The sequence below is a fragment of the Salmo salar genome, chromosome ssa07 (assembly GCF_905237065.1).
Source record: "Salmo salar chromosome ssa07, Ssal_v3.1, whole genome shotgun sequence".
Lineage (NCBI taxonomy): Eukaryota > Metazoa > Chordata > Actinopteri > Salmoniformes > Salmonidae > Salmo > Salmo salar.
In genome coordinates, this window is record NC_059448.1 from 37502521 (window position 1) to 37529589 (window position 27069).

At 41.7% G+C, this 27069-nt stretch overlaps 2 protein-coding genes across 6 annotated transcripts in view; both read right to left on the reverse strand.

The window, feature by feature from the left end:
* LOC106609254 (ras-related and estrogen-regulated growth inhibitor) overlaps positions 1 to 18530 on the reverse strand; it is a 64760-nt gene extending 46230 nt beyond the window's left edge. Inside the window, exons 1-2 of one of the 2 annotated variants that reach the window (XM_045721921.1) lie at positions 18228 to 18530; positions 13932 to 14106 (exon numbers count right to left, since the gene is read on the reverse strand). In XM_045721921.1, the coding sequence (XP_045577877.1) occupies positions 13932 to 13992 (61 nt within the window). In that variant the 5' untranslated portion in view covers positions 13993 to 14106; positions 18228 to 18530. The remainder of the gene's footprint in view (positions 1 to 13931; positions 14107 to 18227) is intronic. The other variant, XM_014207843.2, reaches the window with a different exon arrangement.
* A 5320-nt stretch (positions 18531 to 23850) lies between these two features.
* The window catches only part of LOC106609251 (ras association domain-containing protein 3), a 57623-nt gene continuing 54404 nt past the window's right edge, over positions 23851 to 27069 (reverse strand). For all 4 annotated transcript variants that reach the window (XM_014207831.2, XM_014207832.2, XM_014207834.2 and 1 more), the window contains one exon: positions 23851 to 26999. In XM_014207831.2, the coding sequence (XP_014063306.1) occupies positions 26850 to 26999 (150 nt within the window). In that variant the 3' untranslated portion in view covers positions 23851 to 26849. The remainder of the gene's footprint in view (positions 27000 to 27069) is intronic.

Here is a 27069-nt window from a genome sequence, read left to right on the forward strand (position 1 = left end):
TGTGGTAATATTTAACATATATACACACATGTATTATATAAACCTCACATGTGACTCAGACCAAGCAATGAACCTATTAAAATGTTTATCTGACTTCATAAAGATTATTTAGCAATATGCAAGAGACTATAGTTGAATTTCAGTACTAGGCAATCAAATACTTAAATTGAATTCTAAATACAAGTGTACTTAATTACTTTGTAAAATGAATGGATTCACATACAAGGCATAAAACTTAAGTTATAAGGCAATGCTGACATTAACAAAAGCATTATTCTAGGCATATAGATCCTAAGGTTAACTTACAAGACAAAGCATGAACAAAGAGATGCCTAGGAAATGAGACTTGATCATACAACCTTCCTCCATGAAATGGATACAGGATAAGAGAGAACCAAGGCATTTAATTCAATTTATAACATCTGAAGGTGTAACCGAGTGGCGCAGCGGTCTAAGGCACTGCATCTCAGTGCTTGAGGCGTCACTAGACACTACAGGTTCGAATCCAGGCTGTATCACAACCGGACGTGATTGGGAGTCACATAGGGCGGCGCACAATTGGCCCAGCGTCGTCCCTCATTATAAATAAGATTTTGTTCCTAACCGACTTGCCTAGTTAAATAAAAGGTTGAATTATTTAAAAAAAAATGTAATAAAAAAAAAAACAACCACCATTGAGCAATGAAACGATACCAAGTTTACAGTAACCTGACAACCAGGCTCAATCTCCAAATGGTGTCAGGGCAATTAAAGGCTTGTGTGGGGGATAAGACCAATGTAAATAACTCAGAATTCCTGAGAGGATAATAAAATCCCTTTGCATAGAGTCATTTAAAGTTCACCCTGTACAGATACAAGTAACCACAGAGATCATACATACATATAGCTTCAGAGTCCTCTTTTTGGGACAAGTTTCAGATGGATACTATAGTATTATTCTATGTCTGGTATCCATCACACATTCAATAGTCAGTCCTCTGGCTACTGTAAAGGAGAGATACATTTTGGCCACTCAGAGGGGGAATGGCTTACTTGTCCTTGGGCATTGTCCTTTGTGTTTTCCTTGTGTTCCTGCACCATTTGCCATGCAGCTCCAGGTGACAGAGAGCATATAAATTAGGGCAGAGCCTACAAGTGCGTCTGTGCATGCATGTGTGTGGGTCAGCGTAGGTTGTCAGAAGAGTAATGGGCTACTGCACTTTCTACTCAAACCCTAAAATCCTTAATGCAAGTGTCAATTTGAAAATAAGCTCCGGGTCTAAGCTTCCGGGAAACACAGCAGTGTTTCTGTCAGGTTAACCAGGCTACCGATACATTTTCAGAAAGCAATCACACCCACCTTCTGTCTGACTCAAACTCTCTCCTCATCCACTGATAACCCCGGTCTTGCTGAATGTAAATAAACCTATATGGTTGAAAAACAACATGCACAGTATATCTTCCTCTACTCGCTTGAAGAGTTGGGTTCATAGCTGGGTATAATTGACATCGGAATCTGCAGAATTGTTCAGAAAATGTGAAAAAGCACTTAGCCAAGTGCCAATGTTTCGTCATACTCATTTCACTCGGTGGTAACCTTCTCTTGTAATTGACGTTGGAGGCTGCTGTCACCAAACAATTTTCAGCTGCCATTCGCTCTCCTTGGTCAAAGACATCAGTCTCAGAATTGCAACGGCTGAACTTCTGAGAACCATACTCATACGTCAGACCTCTTCTTTCAAGTTATTTTATTTTGTATTATTAACCCTCTGAGGACAAATATCTTTTAGTTTTTTTTTGCTACATGTACTGTACAGTTGAAGTCGGAAGTTTACATACACTTTAGCCAAATACATTTAAACTCCGTTTTTCACAATTCCTGACATTTAATCCTAGTAACAATTCCCTGTCTTAGGTCAGTTCTGATCACCACTTTATTTTAAGAATGTGAAATGTCACAATAATAGTAGAGAGAATGATTTATTTCAGCTTTAATTTCTTTCATCACATTCCCAGTGGGTCAGAAGTGTACATACACTCAATTAGTATTTGGAAGCATTGCCTTTAAATTGTTTAACTTGGGTCAAACATTTTGGGTAGCCTTCCACAAGCTTCCCACAATAAGTTGGGTGAATTTTGGCCCATTCTTCATGACAGAGCTGGTATAACAGTCAGGTTTATAGGCCTCCTCGCTCACACACGCTTTTTCAGTTCTGCCCACAAATTTTCTATAGGATTGGAGGTCAGAACTTTGATGGCCACTCCAATACCTAGACTTTGTTGTCATTAAGCCATTTTGCCACAACTTTGGAAGTATGCTTGGGGTAATTGTCCAGTTGGAAGACCCATTTGCGACCAAGCTTTAACTTCCTGACTGATGTCTTGAGATGTTGCAGAATTTTCCTCCCTCATGATGCCATCTATTTTGTGAAGTGCACCAGTCCCTCCTGCAGCAAAGCACCCCACAACATGATGCTGCCACCCCCGTGCTTCACGGTTTGGATGGTGTTCTTCGGCTTGCAAGCCTCCCCCTTTTTCCTCCAAACATAACAATGGTCATTATGGCCAAACAGTTATATTTTTGTTTCATCAGACCAGAGGACATTTCTCCAAAAAGTACAATCTTTGTCCCCATGTGCAGTAGCAAACCGTAGTCTGGCTTTTATGGCGGTTTTGGAGCAGTGGCTTCTTCCTTTCTGAGCGGCCTTTCAGGTTATGTCGATATAGGACTCGTTTTACAGTGGAAATAGATACTTTTGTACCTGTATCCTCCAACATCGTCATAAGGTCCTTTGCTGTTGTTCTGGGATTGATTTGCACTTTTCGCACCGAAGTACGTTCATCTCTAGGAGACAGAATGTGTCACCTTCCTGAGCGGTATGACGGCTGCGTGGTCCCATGGTGTTTATACTTGCGTACTATTGTTTGTACAGATGAATGTGGTACCTTCAAGCGTTTGGAAATTGCTCCCAAGGATGAACCAGACTTGTGGAGGTCTACAATTTTTTTCTGAGGTCTTGGCTGATTTCTTTTGATTTTCCCATGATGTCAAGCAAAGAGGCACTGAGTTTGAAGGTAGGCCTTGAAATACATCCACAGGTACACCTCCAATTGACTCAAAGGATGTCAATTAGAGGCTGAGTCACTGGCTTACTGGTGTTCTTCCATGCCGTCCATGGGAGGGGTACGTCACTTGAGTGGGTTGAGTCACTGACGTGGTCTTCCTGTCTGGGTTGTAGACATCCCTCTAGTGGTGTGGGGGCTGTGCTTTGGCAAAGTGGGTGGGGTTATATCCTGCCTGTTTGGCCCTGTCCGGGGGTATCATCGGATGGGGCCACAGTGTCTTCTGATCCCTCCTGTCTCAGCCTCCAGTATTTATGCTGCAGTAGTTTATGTGTCGGGGGGCTAGGGTCAGTCTGTTACATCTGGAGTATTTCTCTTGTCTTATCCGGTGTCCTGTGTGAATTTAAATATGCTCTCTCTAATTCTCTCTTTCTCTCTTTCTTTCTTTCTCTCGGAGGACCTGAGCCCAAGGACCATGCCTCAGGACTACCTGGCATGATGACTCCTTGCTGTCCCCAGTCCACCTGGCTGTGCTGCTGCTCCAGTTTCAACTGTTCTGCCTGCGGCTATGGAACCCTGACCTGTTCACCGGACGTGCTTGTTGCACCCTCGACAACTACTATGATTATTATTATTTGACCATGCTGGTCATTTATGAACATTTTAACATCTTGATCATGTTCTGTTATAATATCCACCCGGCACAGCCAGAAGAGGACTGGCCACCCCTCATAGCCTGGTTCCTCTCTAGGTTTCTTCCTAGATTTTTGGCCTTTCTAGGGAGTTTTTCCTGGGGAGTTTTTCCTAGCCACCGTGCTTCTTTCACATGCATTGCTTGCTGTTTGGGGTTTTAGGCTGGGTTTCTGTACAGCACTTTGAGATATCAGCTGATGTACGAAGGGCTATATAAATACATTTGATTTGAATTAGCCTATCAGAAGCTTCTAAAGCCATGACATCATTTTCTGGAATTTTCCAAGCTGTTTAAAGGCACAGTCAACTAAGTGTATGTAAACTTCTGACCCACTTGAATTGTGATACAGTGAATTATATATGAAATAATCTGTCTGTAAACAACTGTTGGAAAAATTACTTGTTTCATGCACAAAGTAGATACCCTATCCGACTTGCCAAAACTATAGTTTGTTAACCTGTTAGGGCTAGGGGGCAGTATTGACACGGCCGGATAAAAAACGTACCCGATTTAATCTGGTTACTACTCCTGCCCAGTAACTAGAATATGCATATAATTATTGGCTTTGGATAGAAAACACCCTAAAGTTTCTAAAACTGTTTGAATGGTGACTGTGAGTATAACAAAACTCAAATGGCAGGCCAAAACCTGAGAAGATTCCATGCAGGAAGTGGCCTGTCTGACATGTGTTTCATCTTGGCTCTTTTTATTGAAGACTGAGGATCTTTGCAATAACGTGACACTTCCTACGGCTCCCATAGGCTCTCAGAGCCCGGGAAAAAGCTGAATGATATCGAGGCAGGCTCTGGCTGAAACACTTTATCGCGTTTGGCAAGTGGCCGATCAGAGTACTATGGGCTTAGGCGCGTGCACGAGTCGACCGAATGCTTTATTTTCTTTCGTCTGTTTACCTAAACGCAGATTCCCGGTCGGAATATTATCGCTTTTTTATGAGAAAAATTGAATAAAAATTGATTTTAAACAGCGGTTGACATGCTTCGAAGTACGGTAATGGAATACTTAGAATTTTTTTGTCACGAATTGCGCCATGCTCGTCACCCTTATTTACCCTTTCGGATAGTGTCTTGAACGCACGAACAAAACGCCGCTGTTTGGATGTAACTATGGATTATTTTGAACCAAACCAACATTTGTTATTGAAGTATAAGTCCTGGGAGTGCATTCTGACGAAGACAGCAAAGGTAATAACATTTTTCTTATAGTAAAGCTGACTTTGGTGAGTGCTAAATTGCTGGGTGTCTAAATAGCTAGCCCTGTGATGCCGGGCTATCTACTGAGAATATTGCAAAATGTGCTTTCACCGAAAAGCTATTTTAAAATCGGACATATCGAGTGCATAGAGGAGTTCTGTATCTATAATTCTTAAAATAATTGTTATGCTTTTTGTGAACGTTTATCGTGAGTAATTTAGTAAATTCACCGGCAGTGTTCAGTGGGAATGCTAGTCACATGCTAATGTAAAAAGCTGTTTTTTGATATAAATATGAACTTGATTGAACAAAACATGCATGTATTGTATAACATAATGTCCTAGGGTTGTCATCTGATGAAGATCATCAAAGGTTAGTGCTGCATTTAGCTGTGGTTTATGTGACATTATATGCTAGCTTGAAAAATGGGTGTAAAATTTCTGGCTGGGTACTCTGCTGACATAATCTAATGTTTTGCTTTCGTTGTAAAGCCTTTTTGAAATCGGACAGTGTGGTTAGATTAACGAGAGTCTTGTCTTTAAAATGGTGTAAAATAGTCATATGTTTGAAAAATTGAAGTTTTTGCATTTGAGGTTTTTGAATAATGCGCCACGGGATTACACTGGCTGTTGAGTAGGTGGGATGCAAGCGTCCCACCTAGCCCATAGAGGTTAACAAGAAATGTGTGGAGTGGTTGAAAAATGAGTTTTAATGACTCCAACATAAGTGTGTGTAAACTTCCGACTTCAACTGTACATTTTACATATACATACATGGTACTTTCATATAAAGCAGTCACATAATACTTTACCAACATAAGCTCTTTAATCCCAACCCTCAGCCACTCTCAGACCATCCCACCATAGACCACCCTCATTTGGTTTCCATGTGCCATATATTTTACAATTGTGCTGTGATGTTTTATATAATTGAGATCCTTTCTAAATCATATAGTATCCACAGATTGTGAGCTAAAGATGAAAACCTTTCCTACGAGTATTATTATATTATTTATTGACTGACTATGGCTTTCCAAATTGCCCAACACTGCTATTTGTAAGGTTAATTTGAAGTGCATGCTGTGATTTTTTTACCATTCCTGAACCTGTGACCAGAAAAAAGCAACATACTGTAGGGGCAATACCAGAATAAATGACCTATTGATTCTGTCTCTTCACAGCAAAATCTGCAGAGCTGAGATTGTTGTATGCCTCATATACAGTGAGGGAAGATAGTATTTGATCCCCTGCTGATTTTGTACGTTTGCCCACTGACAAAGAAATGATCAGTCTATAATTTTAATGGTAGGTTTATGTGAACAGTGAGAGACAGAATAACATCAAAAACATCCAGAAAAACACATGTCAAAAATGTTATAAAATGATTTGCATTTTAATGAGGGAAATAAGTATTTGACCCCCTCTCAATCAGAAACATTTCTGGCTCCCAGGTGTCTTTTATACAGGAAATGAGCTGAGATTAGGAGCACACTCTTAAAGGGAGTGCTCCTAAACTCAGCTTGTTACCTGTATAAAAGACACCTGTCCACAGAAGCAATCAATCAATCAGATTCCAAACTCTCCACCATGGCCAAGACCAAAGAGCTCTCCCAGGGATGTCAGGGACAAGATTGTAGACCTACACAAGGCTGGAATGGGCTACAAGACCATCACCAAGCAGCTTGGTGAGAAGGTGACAACAGTGGTGCGATTATTCGCAAATGGAAGAAACACAAAAGAACTGTCAATCTCCCTCGGCCCGGGGCTCCATGCAAGATCTCACCTCGTGGAGTTGCAATGATCATGAGAACAGTGAGGAATCAGCCCAGAACTACACGGGAGGATCTTGTCAATGATCTCAAGGCAGCTGGGACCATGTCACCAAGAAAACAATTGGTAACACACTACGCCGTGAAGGCTGAAATCCTGCAGCACCCGCAAGGTCCCCCTGCTCAAGAAAGCACATATACAAGCCCGTCTCAAGTTTGCCAATGAACATCTGAATGATTCAGAGGACAACTGGGTGAAAATGTTGTCAGATGAGACCAAAATGGAGCTCTTTGGCATCAACTCAACTCGCCGTGTTTGGAGGAGGAGGAATGCTGCCTATGACCCCAAGAACACCATCCCCACCGTCAAACATGGAGGTGGAAACATTATGCTTTGGGGGTGTTTTTCTGCTAAGGGGACAGGACAACTACACCGCATCAAAGGGACGATGGACAGGGCCATGTACCGTCAAATCTTGGGTGAGAACCTCCTTCCCTCAGCCAGGGCATTGAAAATGGGTCGTGGTTGGGTATAAACAACATTTAGTTTTCAATTAGTCGGAAATGAGAAGTTGTAACCTGTATAACAAGGCAAAAAGGCCCTTTTTGAACAAAGGAAGAGCCTTTCTTAATAATCTACCCGAGAACCATTTTGGGTTTGAATATAACTTATGTATGAGTGAAGATTTTAGTGAGAGCTTTAATATTTAATAATTTTAGCCCTCAAACTCATATTCATTATGTAAATAGGCACATTTAATTTTGGCTTAGCATTCCAAATAAAATTATTTTTTTTTTGCTCATATGATTTAAAAATCGAGTCATCTGGAGTAGGCAGTGCCATTAGTAAGTAAGTAAACTGTGATAGGACCAAAGACTTAAAGTGATTTTTCCATAAATAGACAAGTATTTACCTCTCCATGGTTGCAGAATCTTATCTATTTTTTCTAACTTTCTATTGAAATTAATTGTGGTAAGTTCATTTAGATTTTTTGAGATTTGAATACCAAGTATGTCTACTTCACCATCCGCCCATTTTATTGGTAAACTACAAGGTAGTGTAAACACTACACGATCCAATACGTAATATGGTACACTTGTCATAATTATGTTTTAATCCAGATAGGCTACAAAAGTGATCAAGATCTTCAATGAGACTGCGCAGGGATCCAGATTGTGGACTTAAGAACAAACTAGAGTCATCGACATACATTGACACTTTTGTTTTTATCCTCAGGATTTCTAACCACTTAATGTTCTTGTTGGATATAATTTTAATAGCTAGCATTTCAATGGCCATAATAAATAGATGGAGACAACGGACAGCCTTGTTTACCTCCTCTTAAAAGCACAATACTTTGAGAAGTAACCATTTTTTACTATTTTACATCTAGAGTTGCTGTACATAACTTTAACCCATTGTATAAGAGATTCAACAAAATTAAAGTAATCCAGGCATTTAAATATAAATTCTCATCGTACTTTATCAAACACCTTTTCAAAATCTGCTATGAAGACCAGGCCTGTTATCTTCGATGTTTCATAATGTTCAATTGTTTCAAGTAATTATCGTATATTATCTCCAATATATCGTCCATGTAAAAACCTGTCTGATCAGGATGAACATTATCTGGTAAAACATTTTTTATTCTATGTGCTATTTCGCCAGGATTTTCACATCATAACATTGAAGTGTTAGTGGCATCCAGTTGTTTAAATGGACTGGATCTTTATACTTGCCACCTGGGTCCTGTTTAGTAGTAATGAAATCAGAACTTCTTGTTGAGTACCTGAAAGTATACCATTTGTATGAGAGTAAAACATGCTAATAATGAATCTTTGAGTACATCAAAAAAAGGTCTGATATACCTCTACTGGTATACTGTCAAGCCCTGGTGTTTTTCCAGACTGAAAAGATTTTATTACCTCAAAAAGTTCCTCTTCTGTAAGTTGGCCTTCACACAGGTCTTTCTGTAAATTTTAAATGTTTTGCTTCCTCTCAAAATATAATTTGGTAAAAACTCTAAATTATTTTTGGTAGAATTTCTATGTTGAAGATTCAAGAACAATTTTGTGCATTTTTCACAATTTTCCATCCAATTTGCTTTATTTTTGTAATACATTACACTTGATCGTACCTCCATTTTCTTTCAAGTGTAAATGACTCAAGGGAAATTGTTTTACAAACTGGTGCCTGATACACCCCAAAGCTGCTAGCCTAAATGTCTCCTCACTCCTTTTCCTCAGACTTTTATCAGTACAGTCTGTGCTGGAGAGTAGTACTTCTCTCATTTATTAGGAGTAATGTGTTGAAAGTCATGTGGTTTTGAATATTTGTTTCTGTGAAAGTCATACAACATGATCAGAAGTAAATATCTTATGCCTATGTCTAATTCAATAGCAACAAGAATGTCATAGGACAAGGCAACTCAACTACTATTTGAGCAGGTCCAGTGACACAAATTTCCTAGCTGGCAAAGGTCCGGATGGATATCATTCTTTATTGGCACTGTGGTACAGTGTCATAAACTGTCATCTATGACTTAGGAAACATGTTATATAAAATAAATCAAATGCGCCAAATACAACAGGTGTAGACCTTACAGTGAAATTCTTACTTACAAGCCCTTAACCAACAATGCATTTAAGAAAAAATAAACAAATAATTAAAGAGCAGCAGTAAAATAACAATAGCGAGGCTATATACAGGTGGTACCAGTACAGAGTCAATGTGCGGGGGCACAGGTTCGTCAAGGTAATATATACGTGGGTAGAGTTATTAAAGTGACTTATGCATAGATAATAACAGAGTAGCAGCAGCGTAAAAGAGGGGGGGATGCATATAATCTATGTAGCCATTTGATTAGATGTTCAGGAGTCTTATGGCTTGGGGGTAGAAGCTGTTTAGAAGCCTCTTGGACCTAGACTTGGCGCTCCGCTACCGCTTGCCGTGCAGTAGCAAAGAGAACAGTGTATGACTAGGGTGGCTGGAGTCTGACAATTTTAAGGGCCTTCCTTTGACACCGCCTGGTATAGAGGTCCTGGATGGCAGGAAGCTTGGCCCCAGTGATGTACACGTTGGCCAATAGTATGGATGGCAAAGGCAGATTAGCCGCTCGTCGGCAGATCCTCACAAGGCACCCCAATCTCTTTCCGCGATACCTCTTCCGTCTTTTTCTCCTGCGAATGACGGGGATGAGGGCCTGTTCGGGTGTCTGGAGTAAATCCCTCTCGTCCAACTCATTAAAGAGAAATTCTTCATCCAGGTCAAGTTGAGTAATCGCTGTTCTGATTTCCAGAAGCTCTTTTTGGTCATAAGAGATGGTAGCAGCAACAAAATAAGTTACAAAAAAATGCAAAAAATAAATAAATAAATATAAAAATAGCACAGTTGGTTTAGAGCCCATAAAACAGCAGCCATCCCCTCCGCCGGCACCATCTTTGAGACATGACACATTTGAATGAATTACAACTTCTTTCTTTTAAATGTAAACATGTGCATCATTGCATCAACTTTGCTGAAGAACAAAAGTGGTTGAACAGTTGTCCATTCAAAAAGTGCACTGAACCATTGTACATGGGCCTTGAATTATTAAATAATATAAAATCTAATTTTATTGGTCACATACACATGGTTAGCAGATGTTATTGCAAGTGTAGCGACATGCTTGTGCTTCTAGTTCTGACAGTGCAGCAATATCAACAAGTAATCTAACAATTCCACAATAACTACCTAATACACACAAATCTAAGTAAAGGGATAGAATAAGAATATGTACGGATGAGCAATGACCGAGCGGCATAGGCAAGATGCAATAGATGGTATAAAATACAGTATATACATATGGGATGAGTAATGCAAGATATATAAACATCATTATTAAAGTGGCATTAATAAAGTGACTATAGTGATTAATTTGTTAGGAGTGGCCAATGATTTCAAGTGTGTATGTAGGCAGCAGACTGTGTTAGTGATGGCTGTTTAACAGTCCGATGGCCTTGAGATTGAATAACAGCTTCTGTCTCTCGGTCCCAGCTTTGATGCACCTGTTCTGACCTCGCCTTCTGGACGGTAGCGGGGTGAACAATATTTACATTAAATAAAGTGCTTTTCTGGAGAACAAAGGAGAGTTGAACAAAAATAATCTGAATGCTCAGAAAGTCACTGTGGGCAATATTCATGTATAAGCCACTCTGGGCCTTGCCCTTGTATCAACGAGAGAAATTGCACTGTCTGTCTCCTGCCAATGCTTTGAACTTTGGCACAAATGATGTGAGAGCAACTCTGATATACTGGTACACATGTTCACTGGTGAGCCCGGTATGGCATTTGTTTTTTTAAGAAAGGTCATTGTGGAGAAGACTGATATACAGCTGTATGTGGCACCAAACATGGTCAGGATGTGTAGTACCAGTTTTTTTGAGAACAAGGACATCAACTGCAGGCACCATCTTTCCCCAGAAAGTGACAGGGTCACAATCACAAGCCTGCTCCTTCAAAGCCACACTATCTTGCAGCTCAATCAACTCCATTTGGGGTTCTGGGTGAGCAGCAGTAGCTCTCTCCCAACAGTGAAGTCATCAAAGCAAGCCTTGAAGTTATCCATTAGCTTCTGGATGAAATCAACATGGTTGGGAACATCTTAGTCTCCCTGCATTTGCACCAGAAGATTGAGGAAGTGGACAAGGTCTCCCTGGAGATCATTCTGGAAAAGCTCAAATTTCCTCTGGAAAGCCCGGACAGCTGTTATCATATCACACACTGTTGTCCCGTCCCTGCAGCTTAACATTGTTAAGGTGTGATGTAATGTCTGTCAAAAATGCAACTTGTCGGCAGTCCCCGTCACCGTCTTCTCCTCATCGTCCAAAAACTCAGACAACTGAGTTGCCTTGTCACTCTTTTGCTCTAATAAAAACACTTTGATTTCCTCCCGAATGGCCCAAAAGCATTCCAAAACCCTGCCTTTGCTGAGCAATATGATATTGTTGTGCAATAGTAAGTAATAAAAATGGCATTGGTCTCTGTCAGAAAGCCTCGTAGCAGGCGGTGTTATAGGGATGATGTTGCTCTCAAAAGGTTGATCAGTTTCATCATCGTTGTCATGACCTTAGAATACTCTTTTCCCAGACTGGCACACAGGACAGATTGATGGGTGATGCAATGGTATGATGTCAGGTTTAGGGTGGTCCTCTTTCAAACGTGCAACCAGCCCCCCTCTCTTTTCCTATCAAGGCTGGAGCTCCATCTGTTGTGATGGAGACCACGGACTTCAGATCTATCCCCCTTTTTGTCAGCATCCATTTGATGGTCTCATGGGTATCCTCTCCCCGTGTGTTTGCTTCTAGATTTGTTAAGACCAACAGCTCCTCACAGAATTCCTTATTTGCTTCATTATACAATCTGACAAACACCAGCGGCTGGGCATGATCAATGTTATCTGTTGATTCATCCACAGCTAATGAAATGCATGGTGCACTCTGAATGGCCTCATCAAGTTGTGAAGTCAAATTTTCAGCTAATATTTCAGTTCTTATTGCTGTGGAATCTGACAGTGGGATCTGATCTTTTCCCTAACAAAAAAAATGTTGCTTATCTTCAAGCAAGGCGTCAGCAACTTCACACATGCATTATTTTACCATCTCAGCATTGGAAAATGTTTTTTTGCGTTTTCCCAAAACCCAGGCTATCCTCAGTGAATACTCCATTTCATGTTGTTGGGCTGTCAGGGAATTAACATGGACTTTGGTGGACCTTTCATATTGGGATTTGAGTTGGTTAATCTTGTTTGTATCTCCTAAACACGGGGATGAGAACATCGGATCGATATTACTATTGTGTCCTAACATTGGCACTTTTCACAAGGGCTACGGACTCACTGCATATTAGGCACATTGGTTTTGTGCTGGTTGTGGGAAGAATTACGTTTCGTCTACTCGTCTTTGAATATACGGTTTTCGGCGTACATGATTATTTATTTTATGAACAAGCCATATTACTAAAGATACTGGTAACTAAGCTCCTATCTGCGATATTAAAAGTTGAACCGCGATCAAATCGTTCATTTACCTTGTGCTTGCTTGTCCCGAGGTTCTGCAGAGGATATTTGCATTGATGTGATTGGGTAAGACGTGGCCTCTTGTATTTGCATATAACCTCACGTTTGGATTAGACGGGGCAGTAGTAGAGGTGCGCGTTGCTTCAAGAGAGAGAGAAAGAGAGTTTGCTGAGTTTGAGAGGCCGCGGCACCTGGTTGATTTTTTTTTTTAAAGCTGTCTAAAAATAATTGACTTTTATATAACTAAATGATGTTTAAAACTAGATGTTGTTCAGTCCGTATTGACCCTTAACTGGGTCTGGAAGCCGGACCGTGGTCCGCCAGTTGAGTTTGGCTGTCATAGGAGGATGATGTGTGTGAAGTCTTGCACTATACAGGGCTGGGCTGTAGAACATACTTCCCTTTTATAGAAGTGGTATTCCTTATTCCACATGACCCATTAGTGGTTAATAATACATGTCCATTGCAAAACAACCTGCTGCACAGTGTACAGTACTTACATTTCTATATGGGTTTTCATGGAATCATTTGGCATCTTTCTGCAGTTTCCAAAACAGTCCCTTATTTGACCTTCACAGACATCAGTGTTACATAATGGCCTTCTTAAACATAGATAACGTTCAAATAAATATCTTCCAACACCATCGAGCGCAATCTGTCTTCATTTGTGCCGTGCAAGAGACATATGCTCTTCATTATCTTGTTAGCTACTGCAGATATCATAATAAACAGCATACTAAATATGGTGACCCGTTTGACTATACAGGAGAGTTTTGCCAGTTTGTGTTCAACTGATTCAGAATGTGTTGAATTGGCTTGGGTAAAGTAAGGCACTTCATACCAGAACAACAATCAGCGGTTGATTTACTAGATTGTTTATTGTGTAATCGTCACTGAAACATGGGAACTAAAACAAATACTGTTCTTCTAACAAAAATAAGCCCACAAGTCATATATCTCACTGACTCACTCCAATAGTTGAACAAATAGAAAGACAAACATGGAAAGACAGACAGCCGGAAGACAGACCGAGAGTAAACAGACGGAAAATCATGTAGACAGTCCAACAGATCGACATTAGGCACATACTGTATTGTACAGCGGATAGACAGGCAGGGAGGCAAGCAGACAGACAGACAGACAGACAGTGGTCCTCCTACCTGATTTACCCACTCCTGCTCTACCGAAAACGGCCAGCTTCATCTCGGGACTCTTCGCCATGGCAGCAGGTAGCAACCGGAACCAGAACGGACTAATCACAGAGCCGATAGTTCACACAGCAGGGTTCTGGGATCAGCCACCCATCCTCAGTTCCAGACACGGGAGCTGGGATGTCTGGGAAAGCAAACCATCAAATACGGGATTAAGGCTTTAATATGAAACAGCTTGTCACAAATGAACTTAGATGTATTTCCTGCTGGGATCTGAAGCTATGTGAAATGACAGGCAAGAAGCCTTTGATATACAATTTCCAAGGCAGTGAGTCGTAAAAATGGGAAAGGCACGCGATTCGAGGCCGTCTGGTTTGTGGGATGAGGTCTCTGGATCTGAGAAATGCATTTTATGTCTAATGCATTAAAGAAACGTATAATAGGTGTAAGTGTTGTGTTCTCTATAGTTTTCTTTGTATTGAGAACCCAGGTGGAATTTATTTTGAGGCTGTCAAATGGCTGTCAATGGTGTGCTAATTAAAATACCCTCAATGCGCTGGAAGCCATTTTGGCTCAAGGGAACAGGTGGCCGCAGGTATTTCTGGTTATCCTCATTCTGACAGGCAGTTCATCATTCTGAGATTCTCTTATTATAATGAACGAGCTCCATATCACTAGGGAGGGTGAGGCAGAGTGAATCCCTCCGAGAAGCTGTGGATATGTCAGGGTACTGTGGCTCCTGTTTATCAATGGCTTAGCCCTGACACACAGAGACACGCACACATGCTCACACCTACTGAAGTGATGGATGAGGCCCATCTGCAGAAGCGTTATCGCGGGCAACAGCATCACCCCTGATATGAGTCACGTACTCCTTTTTTGCATGGAAGGCTGTTAGCAGCTGCATTAGTATCTGAGCTGGTGTGGGAGGGAGAGGGAGAGCATATGTGGGAGGGCAGTCTTCTGAATTATTCATTCAGAAATAAAGCAAAATGATTCCGTGCTCTAAATAGCAGTCAATTCCGCAGTAATCTGTCTAGCTAGAAACCAGCCGAGCTGTGTTGCTGCTGGCGCTGAAGATAACTGACAGAAATAAACGCTAAACATCACGCATAGTGCATTGCTTCACCTTTCTGCGAGGTATGACGGGAAATGAATGCACATTCTCTCTTCAACTAGAGAAATAAAAACCGTTTAAATATCACATAGTGCAAATGTATGTCTAAGTCATGGGCTGGCAGCCCTAATGATTTTCTAGCACTATGTTTTTTCCCCCTCATTTAGAAAACGGCTGCTGCTCAGTACACCATATATACGGAGTGAAATTGTCTGCGTTGCAAATGGCACCCTATTCCATACATGGAGAACCACTTTTGACTAGAGTGTATGGGCCCTGTACACTATATATGGAATGCAGTGCCATTTGAGACACAGCCACTGTTTATTTGACACCAGGTTGGCTGAGATCAAGAAGTGCGGTGAATCACCTCCCATTAGCCAATCGCAATCTCTCTCAGATCCTGGCACTGGTGCCATCGACAGCCATCCCTCAATACCACTCAATCCCTCACTGACTTGTGTACAGTCACACAGCACTCTCCAAGCCTTCCCACTCAAATTGAGCCCTTATATGGTATGATTGTGCACCATCTGTGCCCTGTCCTAGCCTCCCGAAGGTGCTCGAGTGGCAAACGAGTGTCTTAGTCAACATCGCTGAGGTCATCCTCTCCATCCCCTCCCATCATCTATCCCTCCATATCCCCATCTAGACCCAATAAACAGAGAGCCAGAAGACCTCTGAGGCCACACCACCACTCTGGGTTTATACAGCTCTATGCTGCTGCACTAGGGGCTGCAGTGCCAAGCCCTGTCTCTCTCGCTCCAGAGCTGTGTGAGAAATGAGCATCATCCATCTCACAACTTTCTCTCTCCTGCCAAGGGAAGCTGAAGGTTCTAGACTGGAACATCCCGGTCTATCCGTCTGGCTCCAACGTCTGTCTCGGTTTGGGGACACGCGTATCGCAACGTAACAACAACATTTAAACAACATCCCCGATCTGTGAGGTTAGCGTCTTCTGAGCACCCATCCACCTTGGTCAAGTAGACCCAAGACGAGGACAAGGGGAGGAGGAATCCGTCACGCAACTCCCTCGCCCTGCTAACGTCAGTGTCACTTCCCTGGCCCCTGATTGGCTCAACTTCATGTACCACAGGTTCCCCCACGGCCCACACTACCCTATCTGTAATCCAATGACGTCTCCTGAAGGGGAGGCCAGATGAATAGCCTCAATAAGGCCTGTGATGGATTGCGTTAAGTGGCTGCTAAGTGGTCGGGGGGGGGGGACGGGACGAGGCCGGGGGAGACTTGGTGACAAATTGAACACATCTGGAGTTTAAAAAGAATAACGAATCCTGCCACAAAGAGCCTTGGGTGATAGTGAGATCTGAGCATACTGTATGGCGGTGTGTGTGAGAGAAAGGAGAAGAGAGAGAGAGCGAGATGGGAGTGGAGGGAAGATATGGGCGATAGGTGCATTGCCTCTGTAAAACTGTGTTCACTACTTTAAGATCCAGCGCTTAAGAAAATACCATCAAAGCCTGTTAAAAGCGAAGGTGAGGAAAATGAAACGTGCTGGCATTTCACCTGAGGGCTTTACACTCGAAACCTTGTCTAAACATTCAAAATAAGCACATTTATTTTTCTTTCCACACCAAAGCCAGAGCTCTGTGCCCATGCCCAGTCCCTAATGCCATTTAACGTTGAGTCAGCAGTGAATGTGGTGTTGTGTCGTAGTTACTTCAGTAGACAGATTACAGGCTGCATGCTTCCAAACCCTGGGTGGAGACCTGAGTGAGTGCTTTGAGCATAGTGCACCACACGCTAAAGAAAGACCTCCAAAAACCACAGCTTTTCCAAAGGGACACTAAAAAAAAAAAAATCAGTCTGATGTGTGCACTGTTCATAAACGCACTGTTCATCAGAGTCAATGTGGCAAATGACATTAGCAAAGATATAATTCAACGTTCAATTGCTGTTGAAAAGGTTCAACGCTAATTGTGTGCATTTCAGTAGGCTGCACCCTGCCTGAATAATATAATAAAATAACATTCCAATTTTTCCAGATGGTAAGCTGACGGACACATCATAGGCTACACATTGAAAGATCTCACGATGTAAAATGCCATTATTTCATTCTGTCACATTGAGCTTATGGTATAAAGCAGTAGCTGCCTCTTGGCAGTCCTCCCGCCAAACCTGTGTTGAACTCTGCTCTGGGAGAGTGTGTGTGTGTGTGTGTGTGTGTGTGTGCTCTGAGAAGATCAGATCTGTTACACAACACTTCCACACAGCCAGCTCAAGTCTTAGATGACATGCTTGGCTTGCACAGGCGATGGGAGTAACTGACATATTAGACCATCTTGTACATTACATACTGTGGCTTTAACCTTTCTAGTTGTTTCAATTAATGATATACCCATTTTTGGGGGAATAATATGACTATAAATACCTTATTGGGCTTACTACAACTGTCTTGCCTTATCAAAACAAAGTTTACTCCATTGTTTATGTTTTTATAGTATGGAAAAACAATGTATAGCTTCAAGTAATGTTGCCCTTATGAAATGTCTTTCCTTGAGCATTTTAATAGACCTACATATATAATAGAAAAACAGTTATATTTGCATGTGATAATACAATGAGATGCATTTGTTCCAATGTTTATGACCCTTTCTTTAGTATGTAGATGTTTTATGTCACATACACCAGATAGGTGCAGTGAAATGTGTTTTACAGGGTCAGCCATAGTAGTATGGCGCCCCTGGATCAAATTAGGGTCAAGTGCCTTGCCCAAGGGCACAGCGACAGATTTTCACTTAGTCGGCTCTGGTATTCGAACCAGCTACCTTTCGGTGGGTTACTAGCCCAACATACTAACCACTAGGCTGCCGCATGTGACAGAGTGTGCTTTAATGATTTGTTCCTATTCAATATGAAACGTAGAAAATATATCATAGTTGTTGGCAACAGGTAGGTAGGAGATGTGTCACATCATTAGTCTACAGTTGACATGCTATTGACGTGGAACCAACGCGTATGTGGAAATAGAAAGGGAGACCGCATAATTACTTTAGAAAAAGAATGAGAAATACATATGAAATAAACTAAGCTGACTAACTAAATCATTTTTACAGTTGTAGCCTTATGAACAACCAGGTGACTTCAGTTAGGTTACTTTTGGAGAACAATGTCATTCCATACAGAAACAAGAAATCTTCATCTCATAAGAAAAAAGGTTGACTCACCAAACGATTGGTCAACGTAAAACAATCCTTGTTCTGAAAGCAGCTGCGATGGAGGAACAAAAGTTAATCAGTGTTTCTACAGCTTGTAACAAGGAGAGGCGATGTCTTGACTCGAATCCAACAGATTCGGACCCAGCGTTCCGAAGAGAATCCAACAGATTCGGACCCAGCGTTCCCGAAGAGAGGAGCGCAAGGTGGACACCGCTACTTGTCCTCTGATCAAAGCAGTCTGAACGGTGGTCAACCACAAGCACTGTCAAGGTATCTCCAAACGAGGGTCAGCTGCAAGACACGGAGTGGCGCTACTGAACTTGAGTTGTTGATAGCACATTGGCTTGCTGCATACCGTTGCATCTGTTGCAGATGGAAGCAGAGGACACTAGGGCCCTCTGCCGTCAGTAAAGTGAAATAAAACACACCGTCGGCTACACTCAAAGGTGAACAAATATGTAATTATGTTACAATGTCATTTGAATAATCAATTGATCTATCATGGCATTGTATTGAAAGTAATATTTCATTACTAATTTAAGACGGATATTGTGGGAAAGTGCAAGAGCATAGCCTCTCTCTCTCGCTCTCTGCAGCAAGTATATGATATGGTTATGTGCACACTATTTGGATAATGTTGATCTTGCTGAGGTTGGATGTATTTGAACATTTAAAATGTCACATGCTGTAAATTGGTCGGAGAGGAAATGTCTGTTGACCTGTCCTATGTTTTCTTATTATCAGAATCCTTAGTTACCGTTGCTTACATTTTTTTTGCATAAAGAGTTGATAAAGACTTTGTAAATAAGGTGGCCTTCATTCCGTTTGAGATCTGTTGTGCAGTTTGTGAGAAAAAGAGGGCTATTTGATATTTTTTGACATTCCCTGATACACAGTGATAGTCAGTTTGGATGAGAGGAACGTTTTCTCCAAAGTCCACCAGACTGGCGATACAGAGAGCAACCCTGTTGGCTATCAAAATAAAGAGAGTCACACGCTATTTGTAAGCTCTCAATAATTTATTGGGGAAAACACCAATGTTTCATCATCACTGTAGCTGGAAACAGGTTATGTAGGCCTAGCTGAGGAATGCTCAACTCCGTTCTCTTATATCAAGGTGGAGTTGAGTTTTGATAACTAGTCGCGTGATTTGCTAGCAAGACCATTGAGTCGTCTATTCTTGTAAAAAATGTAAATTATGAAAACGTTTAGCTTGTAGGCCTATCTATGTTTGTCCAACTGCAATCCTTCAGCGGGGTAGTGAAATTCATCATTTTTATAAAAACTTTTAGCAAATACTACCACTACCTTTTCCTCAACTGTGGTTGACTTGGCCTCTATTAGGCTATTATTTCATAATCATATTGCAACATGATTAGATGCTTTACATAGTATTAACATCAAATTGAATTATTATTAATTTCACACATGACCAAAAGTATGTGGACACCTGCTCGTCGAACATCTCATTCCAAAATCACAGGCATTGATATGGAGTTGGTCCCCCCTTTGCTGCTATAACAGCCTCCACTCTTCTGAGAAGGCTTTTCACTAAATGTTGGAACATTACTGCAAGGACTTGCATGGGGGCATTGTTATGCTGAAACAGGAGAGAGCCTTCGCCAAACTTTTGCCAAAGTTGGAAGCAGAGAATTGTCTAGAATGTCATTGTATGCTGTAGATTTAAGATTTCCCTTCACTGGAACTAAGGGGCCTAGCCCAAACCATGAAAGACTGCCCCAATCCATTATTCCTCCTCCACCAAACTTTACAGTTGGCACTATGAATTGGGGAAGATAGCATTCTTCTGGCATCCACCAAACCCAGATTCGTTCGTCGGACTACCAGATAGTGAAGCGTGAGTCATCACTCCAGAGAACGCATTTCCACTGCTCCAGAGTCCAATGGCGGCGAGCTTTACACCATTCCAGCCGACGCTTGGCATTACGCACAGTGATCTTAGGCCTGTGTGCGGCTGCTCGGCCATGGAAACCCATTTCATGAAGCTCCCAATGAGGCAGTTTGGAACTCAGTAGTGAGTGTTGCAACCGAGGACAGACGATTTTTATGTGCTACGCACTTCAGCACTCGGCGGTTCCGTTCTGTGAGCTTGTGTGGCCTACCACTTAGCGGCTAAGCCGTTGTTGCTCCTAGACGTTTCTACTTCACCATAACAGCACTTATAGTTGACCAGGGCAGAAATTTAACCAACTGACTTGTTGGAAAGATGGCATCATATGACGGTGCCACGTTGAAAGTCATTGAGCTCTTCAGTGAGGCCATTCTACTACCAATGTTTGTCTATGGCGATTGCACAGCTGTGTGCTCGATTTAATACACTGTCAGCAATGGGTGTGGCTGAAATAGCCGAATCCACTCCTCAGAGGAGGAAGGGGAGGACCGTCATCCTCAGTGAATTTCATGAATTGTAAAACATTTAAACGTTATCGTTATTAGGTATAACTATACTAAATATAATCGCGTCACCAAATAATTGATTAAAACACACTATTTTGCAAAGGTCTACAGTAGCCTCAACAGCACTCTGTAGGTAGCACAATGGTGTAGCCGGAGGATGTCCTCCAGCCTATCAGAGATCTTGCAGCATGAACTGACATGTTGTCCACCCAATCAAAGGATGAGAAAATTCATCTAGTACTGAAAGCATAAACTTCAGCTAGCTAGCGCTGCAGTGTATAAAATGTGGTGAGTAGTTGACCTAAAGAGAGAAAAAGACAATAGTTGAACAGTTTTGAACAAATCCATTTCTTCCAAAATGAAGGAGACGCAAGAGAGAAATAGCGAGAGAGAGAGTGTCATTTTTCTCCAGTTTCACTTACTTAGCTAGCAAATGCAGTTAGCTAGTTTAGCCTACTGAAACACCCTCCTCAAACAGAGGGATGCTATGCTGGCTATGACTTTCCAACACAACACTGGAACTCTTCCAAGTCAAGGTAAGCTTTTGGTATTACTAATTTATTGCCACCGGGGCCCGCCGGTGTAACTGCTTACTGTACACTGTAACGTTACTGCATGATTGTAGCGGGTTTACTAACATGTTAGTTCTATTAGCTATGCTGACTTTGAGATGACTTTAGCTAACATTGTGACAACGATGTAGGCTGTGTGTAACGGTCAGGCTTGGAAAGGTTTTTTCGCCTGGTCACATACAGCTGATGTGTTGTGCATTGAAGTCCACAAGCGAAGGGAAGAGGTGAGAGGAGAACAGATGCGAGAAGGAATGCAACTTGGCTGCTATGAAAGTGAACAGTGTTTACTCGTGATCAGGGATGTATTCATTCTGCCGATTCTGTTGAAAAAAAAAATCTTAAAAACGGAAGCAAAGGGAAAACGGGGATAAACATACCTGAATTTGTCCAATAGAAACTCTCGTTTGCAACTGTTGGTCTAATAATTACACCCAAGTTCAGCTAGATGCAGGCCCAAATTTTTTTTTGCATTCCTGTTAGTGAGCATTTCTCTTCTGCCAAGATAATCCATCCATCTGACAGGTGTGGCATATCAAGAAGCTGATTAAACATCATGATCATTACACAGGTGCACCTTGTGCTGGGGACCATATAAAAGGCCACTCTAAAATGTGCAGTTTTGTCACACAACTCAATGCCAGATGTCTCAAGGTGAGGGAGCGCGCAATTGGCATGCTGACTGCAGAAATGTCCACCAAAGCTGTTTCCAGAATTGAATGTTAATTTCTCTATCATAAGCCACCTCCAAAGTCATTTTAGAGAATTTGGCAGTACATCCAACCCGCTTCAAAAATCGCAGTCCACCTGTATTGTGTTGTGTGGGCGAGCGACTTGCTGATGTCAACGCTGTGAACAGAGTGCCCCATGGTTGCGGTGGGGTTATGGTATGGCCAGGCATTAGCTACAGACAACGAATACAATTGCATTTTATCAATGGTAATTTGAATGCACAGATTCCTTGACGAGATCCTGAGGTCCAAGGATCTGTACACAATTCCTGGAAGCTAAAAATGTCCCAGTTCTTCCATGGCCTGCATACTCACCAGACATGCCACCCATTGAGCATATTTGGGATGCTTTGGATCGACATGTACGACAGTGTGTTCCAGTTCCCACCAAGATCCAGCAACTTCGCACAGCCATTGAAGTGGAGTGGGAAAACATTCCACAGGCAACTCACTACTGAGTTCCAAGATGTGTTGCACTGCATGAGGCAAATGGTGGTCACACCAGATACTGACTGGTTTCTGATCCACGCCCCTACCATTTCTTTGAAGGTATCCGTGACCAACAGATGCATATCTGTATTCCCAGTCATGTGAAATCCGTAGATTAGGGCCTAATGAATTATTTTCAATTGGCTGATCTCCTTATATGAATTGTAAATCAGTAAAATGTTTGAAATTGTTGCATTTTGTGTAAATGTTTTTGTTCAGTCTACATCCATTTTTGGACTTATGAATTAATATGTACCCATTGATTCTTGAAGAATATAAAACCTATAAATGCTTCCTGAGCTTAGTTTAAAGGGCAATTCTGCAACTTTTCAACCTCATAGTCATCATCTGCAGCACCAAACCTGTGTCTACATACTCTGTGTAAACTGCATACTTCTATTATCTGTGTTTAAGGTCCTAAAAAAAATATGCTTCTTTGTGACACAGGGTAGGATTAAAAGTAAAAAAGATTTTCAAAACCTGCAATGAGTTTCTAGTCCAAGGGAGGGTATTTCTGTGCTCCCCATGTCACTGCAAATCTCACTACTTGAAAATCCCAGATAATCTTTTTTCTTCTCAACAAAACGTAGAAATGCGCCATTTCACAGATGTTAACCCTGGTATTGTGCTGTAAATAATTACAATTAAGTTGAAAAGTGCTGGCGTTGTCCTTTAACTGTCCTGTAAGAACCCCATATATAAGCTTGCTTTACTCCAGTGTTTGTAAACAAGGTCGATGTAAACAAAAGTGTATAACCTCAAAACATGATTAAAACTAGAATTCTGATATCATGGATGGTCTGTCTTAACATCCATAGCTCTGTAAATTAATTTCAAAGTGATTAAATGTATCCAATAGGGGGAAGATTGTCTGGGCTGCGCCTGCCCGGCCCCGAGAGAGCCCTCCCAATAACATAACGAGACGCTATTCAGGCTCAGAGGAAAAAGAGAGCAGTAAGTTGAGTTCACAGTCACCTACACGAAGGACCTGACTACAGCGATATGCGGGATGATGAAGAGGCTGCTTCACACTGGTGCAGACTCCAAAGTCCACAGGAAGAAGCTCAGTCCTGAGACCCTCTGAAGATTGAGACCCCGGGCACACAGGCAAAGACATGCCGGTGTAGAAACCGGAGACCTATGAGCAGGTGACATACACCTGGGCGACTGCGGACTTGCCCACCTATTGATGCAGATGCCCCTGCTATGCTGCACAGCCCTTGTACTACTGCAACACCTTAATGAGCTACCCCCAGTATGGCTGTGTACTGGAGAGGTGGTGGAGATCGTCGACGAGGACGTCATGTTACGTAGCAACTGCTGTTTGCCCCTTTAGGAGCTGCCTATAGGAATGCAGTCAGGTCTCATTATTAGTTCTGCATTTTTGATTCACTGACCAGAACATTGGATTCACCAAATGTTCCCTTTTTTGTACAATTTAAAACTTTAATAGATGAATTCAGTCCTTTAGAGAAGGCCACATTTGGTAACAATCCACAAAAAATGAAAAATAAAAAGTTAACTACAAAAATAAACCTGCATCATCAATAATATAAATAGAATGTAGCAACGTTTTTTTTCTTCATTATAACATGTCAATTCCATCCCCTCTCCTCCAAGCTGAGCCCACAGCTGCTGTGTTCATCCACATCCTGGTACTAAACCATCACTAATAGTGGCAGCAGAATCATTCCAGGTATAGATCTTAGTCTCTGCATATAGCACTGCAGCGTAGAACATTACAAGAGTATAGCTGTAGAGACAGGGGGGCTAGCAATCTTTGGCAAATAACAGTTATGCATTTAACTAGTTTATGTTTATCTATAAAAACTGTTCATATATTTCCGGGCCTCTGGTTCCTAAGAGCCACATAGTAGCCCTATATGCATTAGGTGTAGATAATGCATGCTTTATAGTATATTTATATGGGTTACTTTAGCAGTCATCCTCCTACATCCCAGACTTAACAAAGCTAGCCAGAAAAACCAACTTTCACAGTCTATCTTCAATTGTATCATGTTATGGGCAGTGCTAACAAATCATACAGGAGCTTGTATAAACGTCACGTTTTAGAAACACCACACATCTTTCATAAAAGCCACTCATATTTCAATAAGAAAGGTCTAATTATGAAACATTGTGTAAAATTATAATAGTGGAAGATTGGCATCTGGTAAATGGAGAAGGCAAAGAAAAATCCCTGAATTAAAAGGTAAAGTGCCCAGAAGCTTCAGTAGATAGTAAACTGGTCCGATAGAAGCTCTTTAGATATTAACTGGTCTGATTCAAAGCCCTGATGCTGAGATGTGCAGACCGCTAACTAGCTAACACAGGGCCAGTGGTATCTGTCAATGTAACACTGTGCTTCGCAACACCATTTAGCAAGGCTTGCAAAGAAAATAATGGCTTTAGGATATAAAATGTAATAGATTATTTTACCATCTCATTCCATTAACCCAGTGTTTAAACGTAAATTAAGTTCTGGGTATGTAACCCCTTATAATAAACTCTAGCTATAAAATGTTCCTTAATTTGAGGCCACTAGGAGCACCAGGCAAAGCCTAAAATAAATCAAAACATTTTATAATAGTTGGTTATAGAATAGGAAAACATCATATATCACCAAAAGGCTTTCGCTCAACAGTTTGATGCAGGTGTAGAGCGAGATGACAGTTACAGCATTTATCCATAAGGTGGGGCTATATAACCACACCACTACTCTTTCTATAGAGATAAACATGGCAACTAATGCAGTACCATCAGAAAAAAACATCATATAGTACTGGCAGATAAACATCATGGCTTTTAAACATGCCAATTCAACATATATTCTGGCATTTGGTCAGTGTGTTTTGATACTGTGCCGAGGGTTGATGGCCCAAAATGCGCACACTAGTTGCTCTGTCCATTCAATTGATTGTCCATCTATTCCAAAGTACAGTCTCTGTTCAAATTACCTCCCCTGTAACTACCAGAAGATGGATACAACCCTGGTAGAGATGTAAATACAGTAGAGAGAGACGGACAGGGAGGCAAAATGCGAGAACTTCAAAGCAACAGGTTCTACCCGCTTTCTCCTCGTCTAGGAGACTGAACACATGGCCATGTGACGTCACCTCTACAATAAACAGACTAGTCTCTTTGGTCTGTTAGCACATCCATTTCCTGATGTCCCATGCAGAAAGCATGACACATGCAGCTTTGCTTCAGGATTCACACACTGGTGCAATGTAAGACTGATTAAAAGCATTTATTCTACCAGCCCTGAAGCAGATTAAGACAGATGTAGCCATGTTCAATGACTACCAACGGAACATGTCCTTTGCTGCTATTCCTGACCATGTTATCCGTGGCCATCGGCCTGGCACTGGCTTCAACAGAGGCCCTGAACTTTCTCGGCATAGACAATCTCTTTTAACATGGAACTCCAAAAACCTGTGTTTGTCACATCCATTTCATTTTTTTGTTACACAGTCTTAAGTTACTTATCTACTTGCCCTAAACCATTAGTCAACTTCCTAAAGTCTTCCCAGTCTCACAGCACTAACCTCTTCGCCTCTGACACGACTAGTCTCCGTCCAGAGGTCAAAGGTGAGCGGTCAGCTCAAACTCCACTGTCAGTCTGGTCACAAGCTGTCACACTTCCATCCTGACCTCTAAACCCCAAACAGCTTGTGACTGTCAGACTCTACAAACTGCACCAAATATGCTTCTCCTTTCAAGACCATCACAACCTTCAGTTTAAATACACCACTCTTATTCCGCTTCGTATCATTTGCCTTCTCTAGTTTCCATTTCATCTTGTCCATCTAATACTGTGTCATTTCCATGATAAACCAGTCTAGCCTTTATGTTGCCGATATGTTTTCTGTGCATTAACCCCTGTGTGAGAAATCAGCGATACGAGTCGGTCCCTATGGGGGTTGGATTGCAGCCACGCCTTCATAGAATACAATAAAACAATTTCAGCAAAGGAACAGAGCAAAGCTTCACCCACATAAATTAAAAAAAACAACAATATGTACAAACCCTTGCATCCACCAATTAAATAAAGATTCAAATATTTGGGGGTTTGAATCATTCACATGTTCAAAAAGGTCATTCTAAAAGAATTGCAATAACCAGAAGGATCAAAAGAGTGAACAGAAGAGTGGATATGGCACATGGGGTGTAGGCCTACTCAGTAAAGACAGTCTTGAGTGCTTAATGCAAAGTCCAGGCTGAATGCAGTGGAACCACAGATGCCGTCTAGTGTCCATCCAGTGTATTGCACATAGGGTCCACAGGTATAATCTGGAGTTTATTCCAGCTGTCTGTCTCTCTCCAGCTTCTGAATCAGGTTGGACCAGTTGTTTTCCCCCCTCAGTGTCCCTCAGACTGGATTCTGGTTCCCAGCCCTCTCTCCTCCAGGGGCAGTAGTAACGTTACCCCGGCCCCCCTGCTGCTCTCATGGCCTCCTGCAGTTTGAGTCTATAGTTGTCGTAGCGACGCGTCACGGAACACACCCGCTCGGTCTCCTCCTTCTCCAGCATCCTTAGGAAGTTACTCAACTCTGGGATGGAGAACGCATCCCACTGGAAGAGGAGAGAGGCATGGTTAATACAGGGAGTGTGAGTGTGTGTTTAGTGTGGGAGTTCAGTGTGT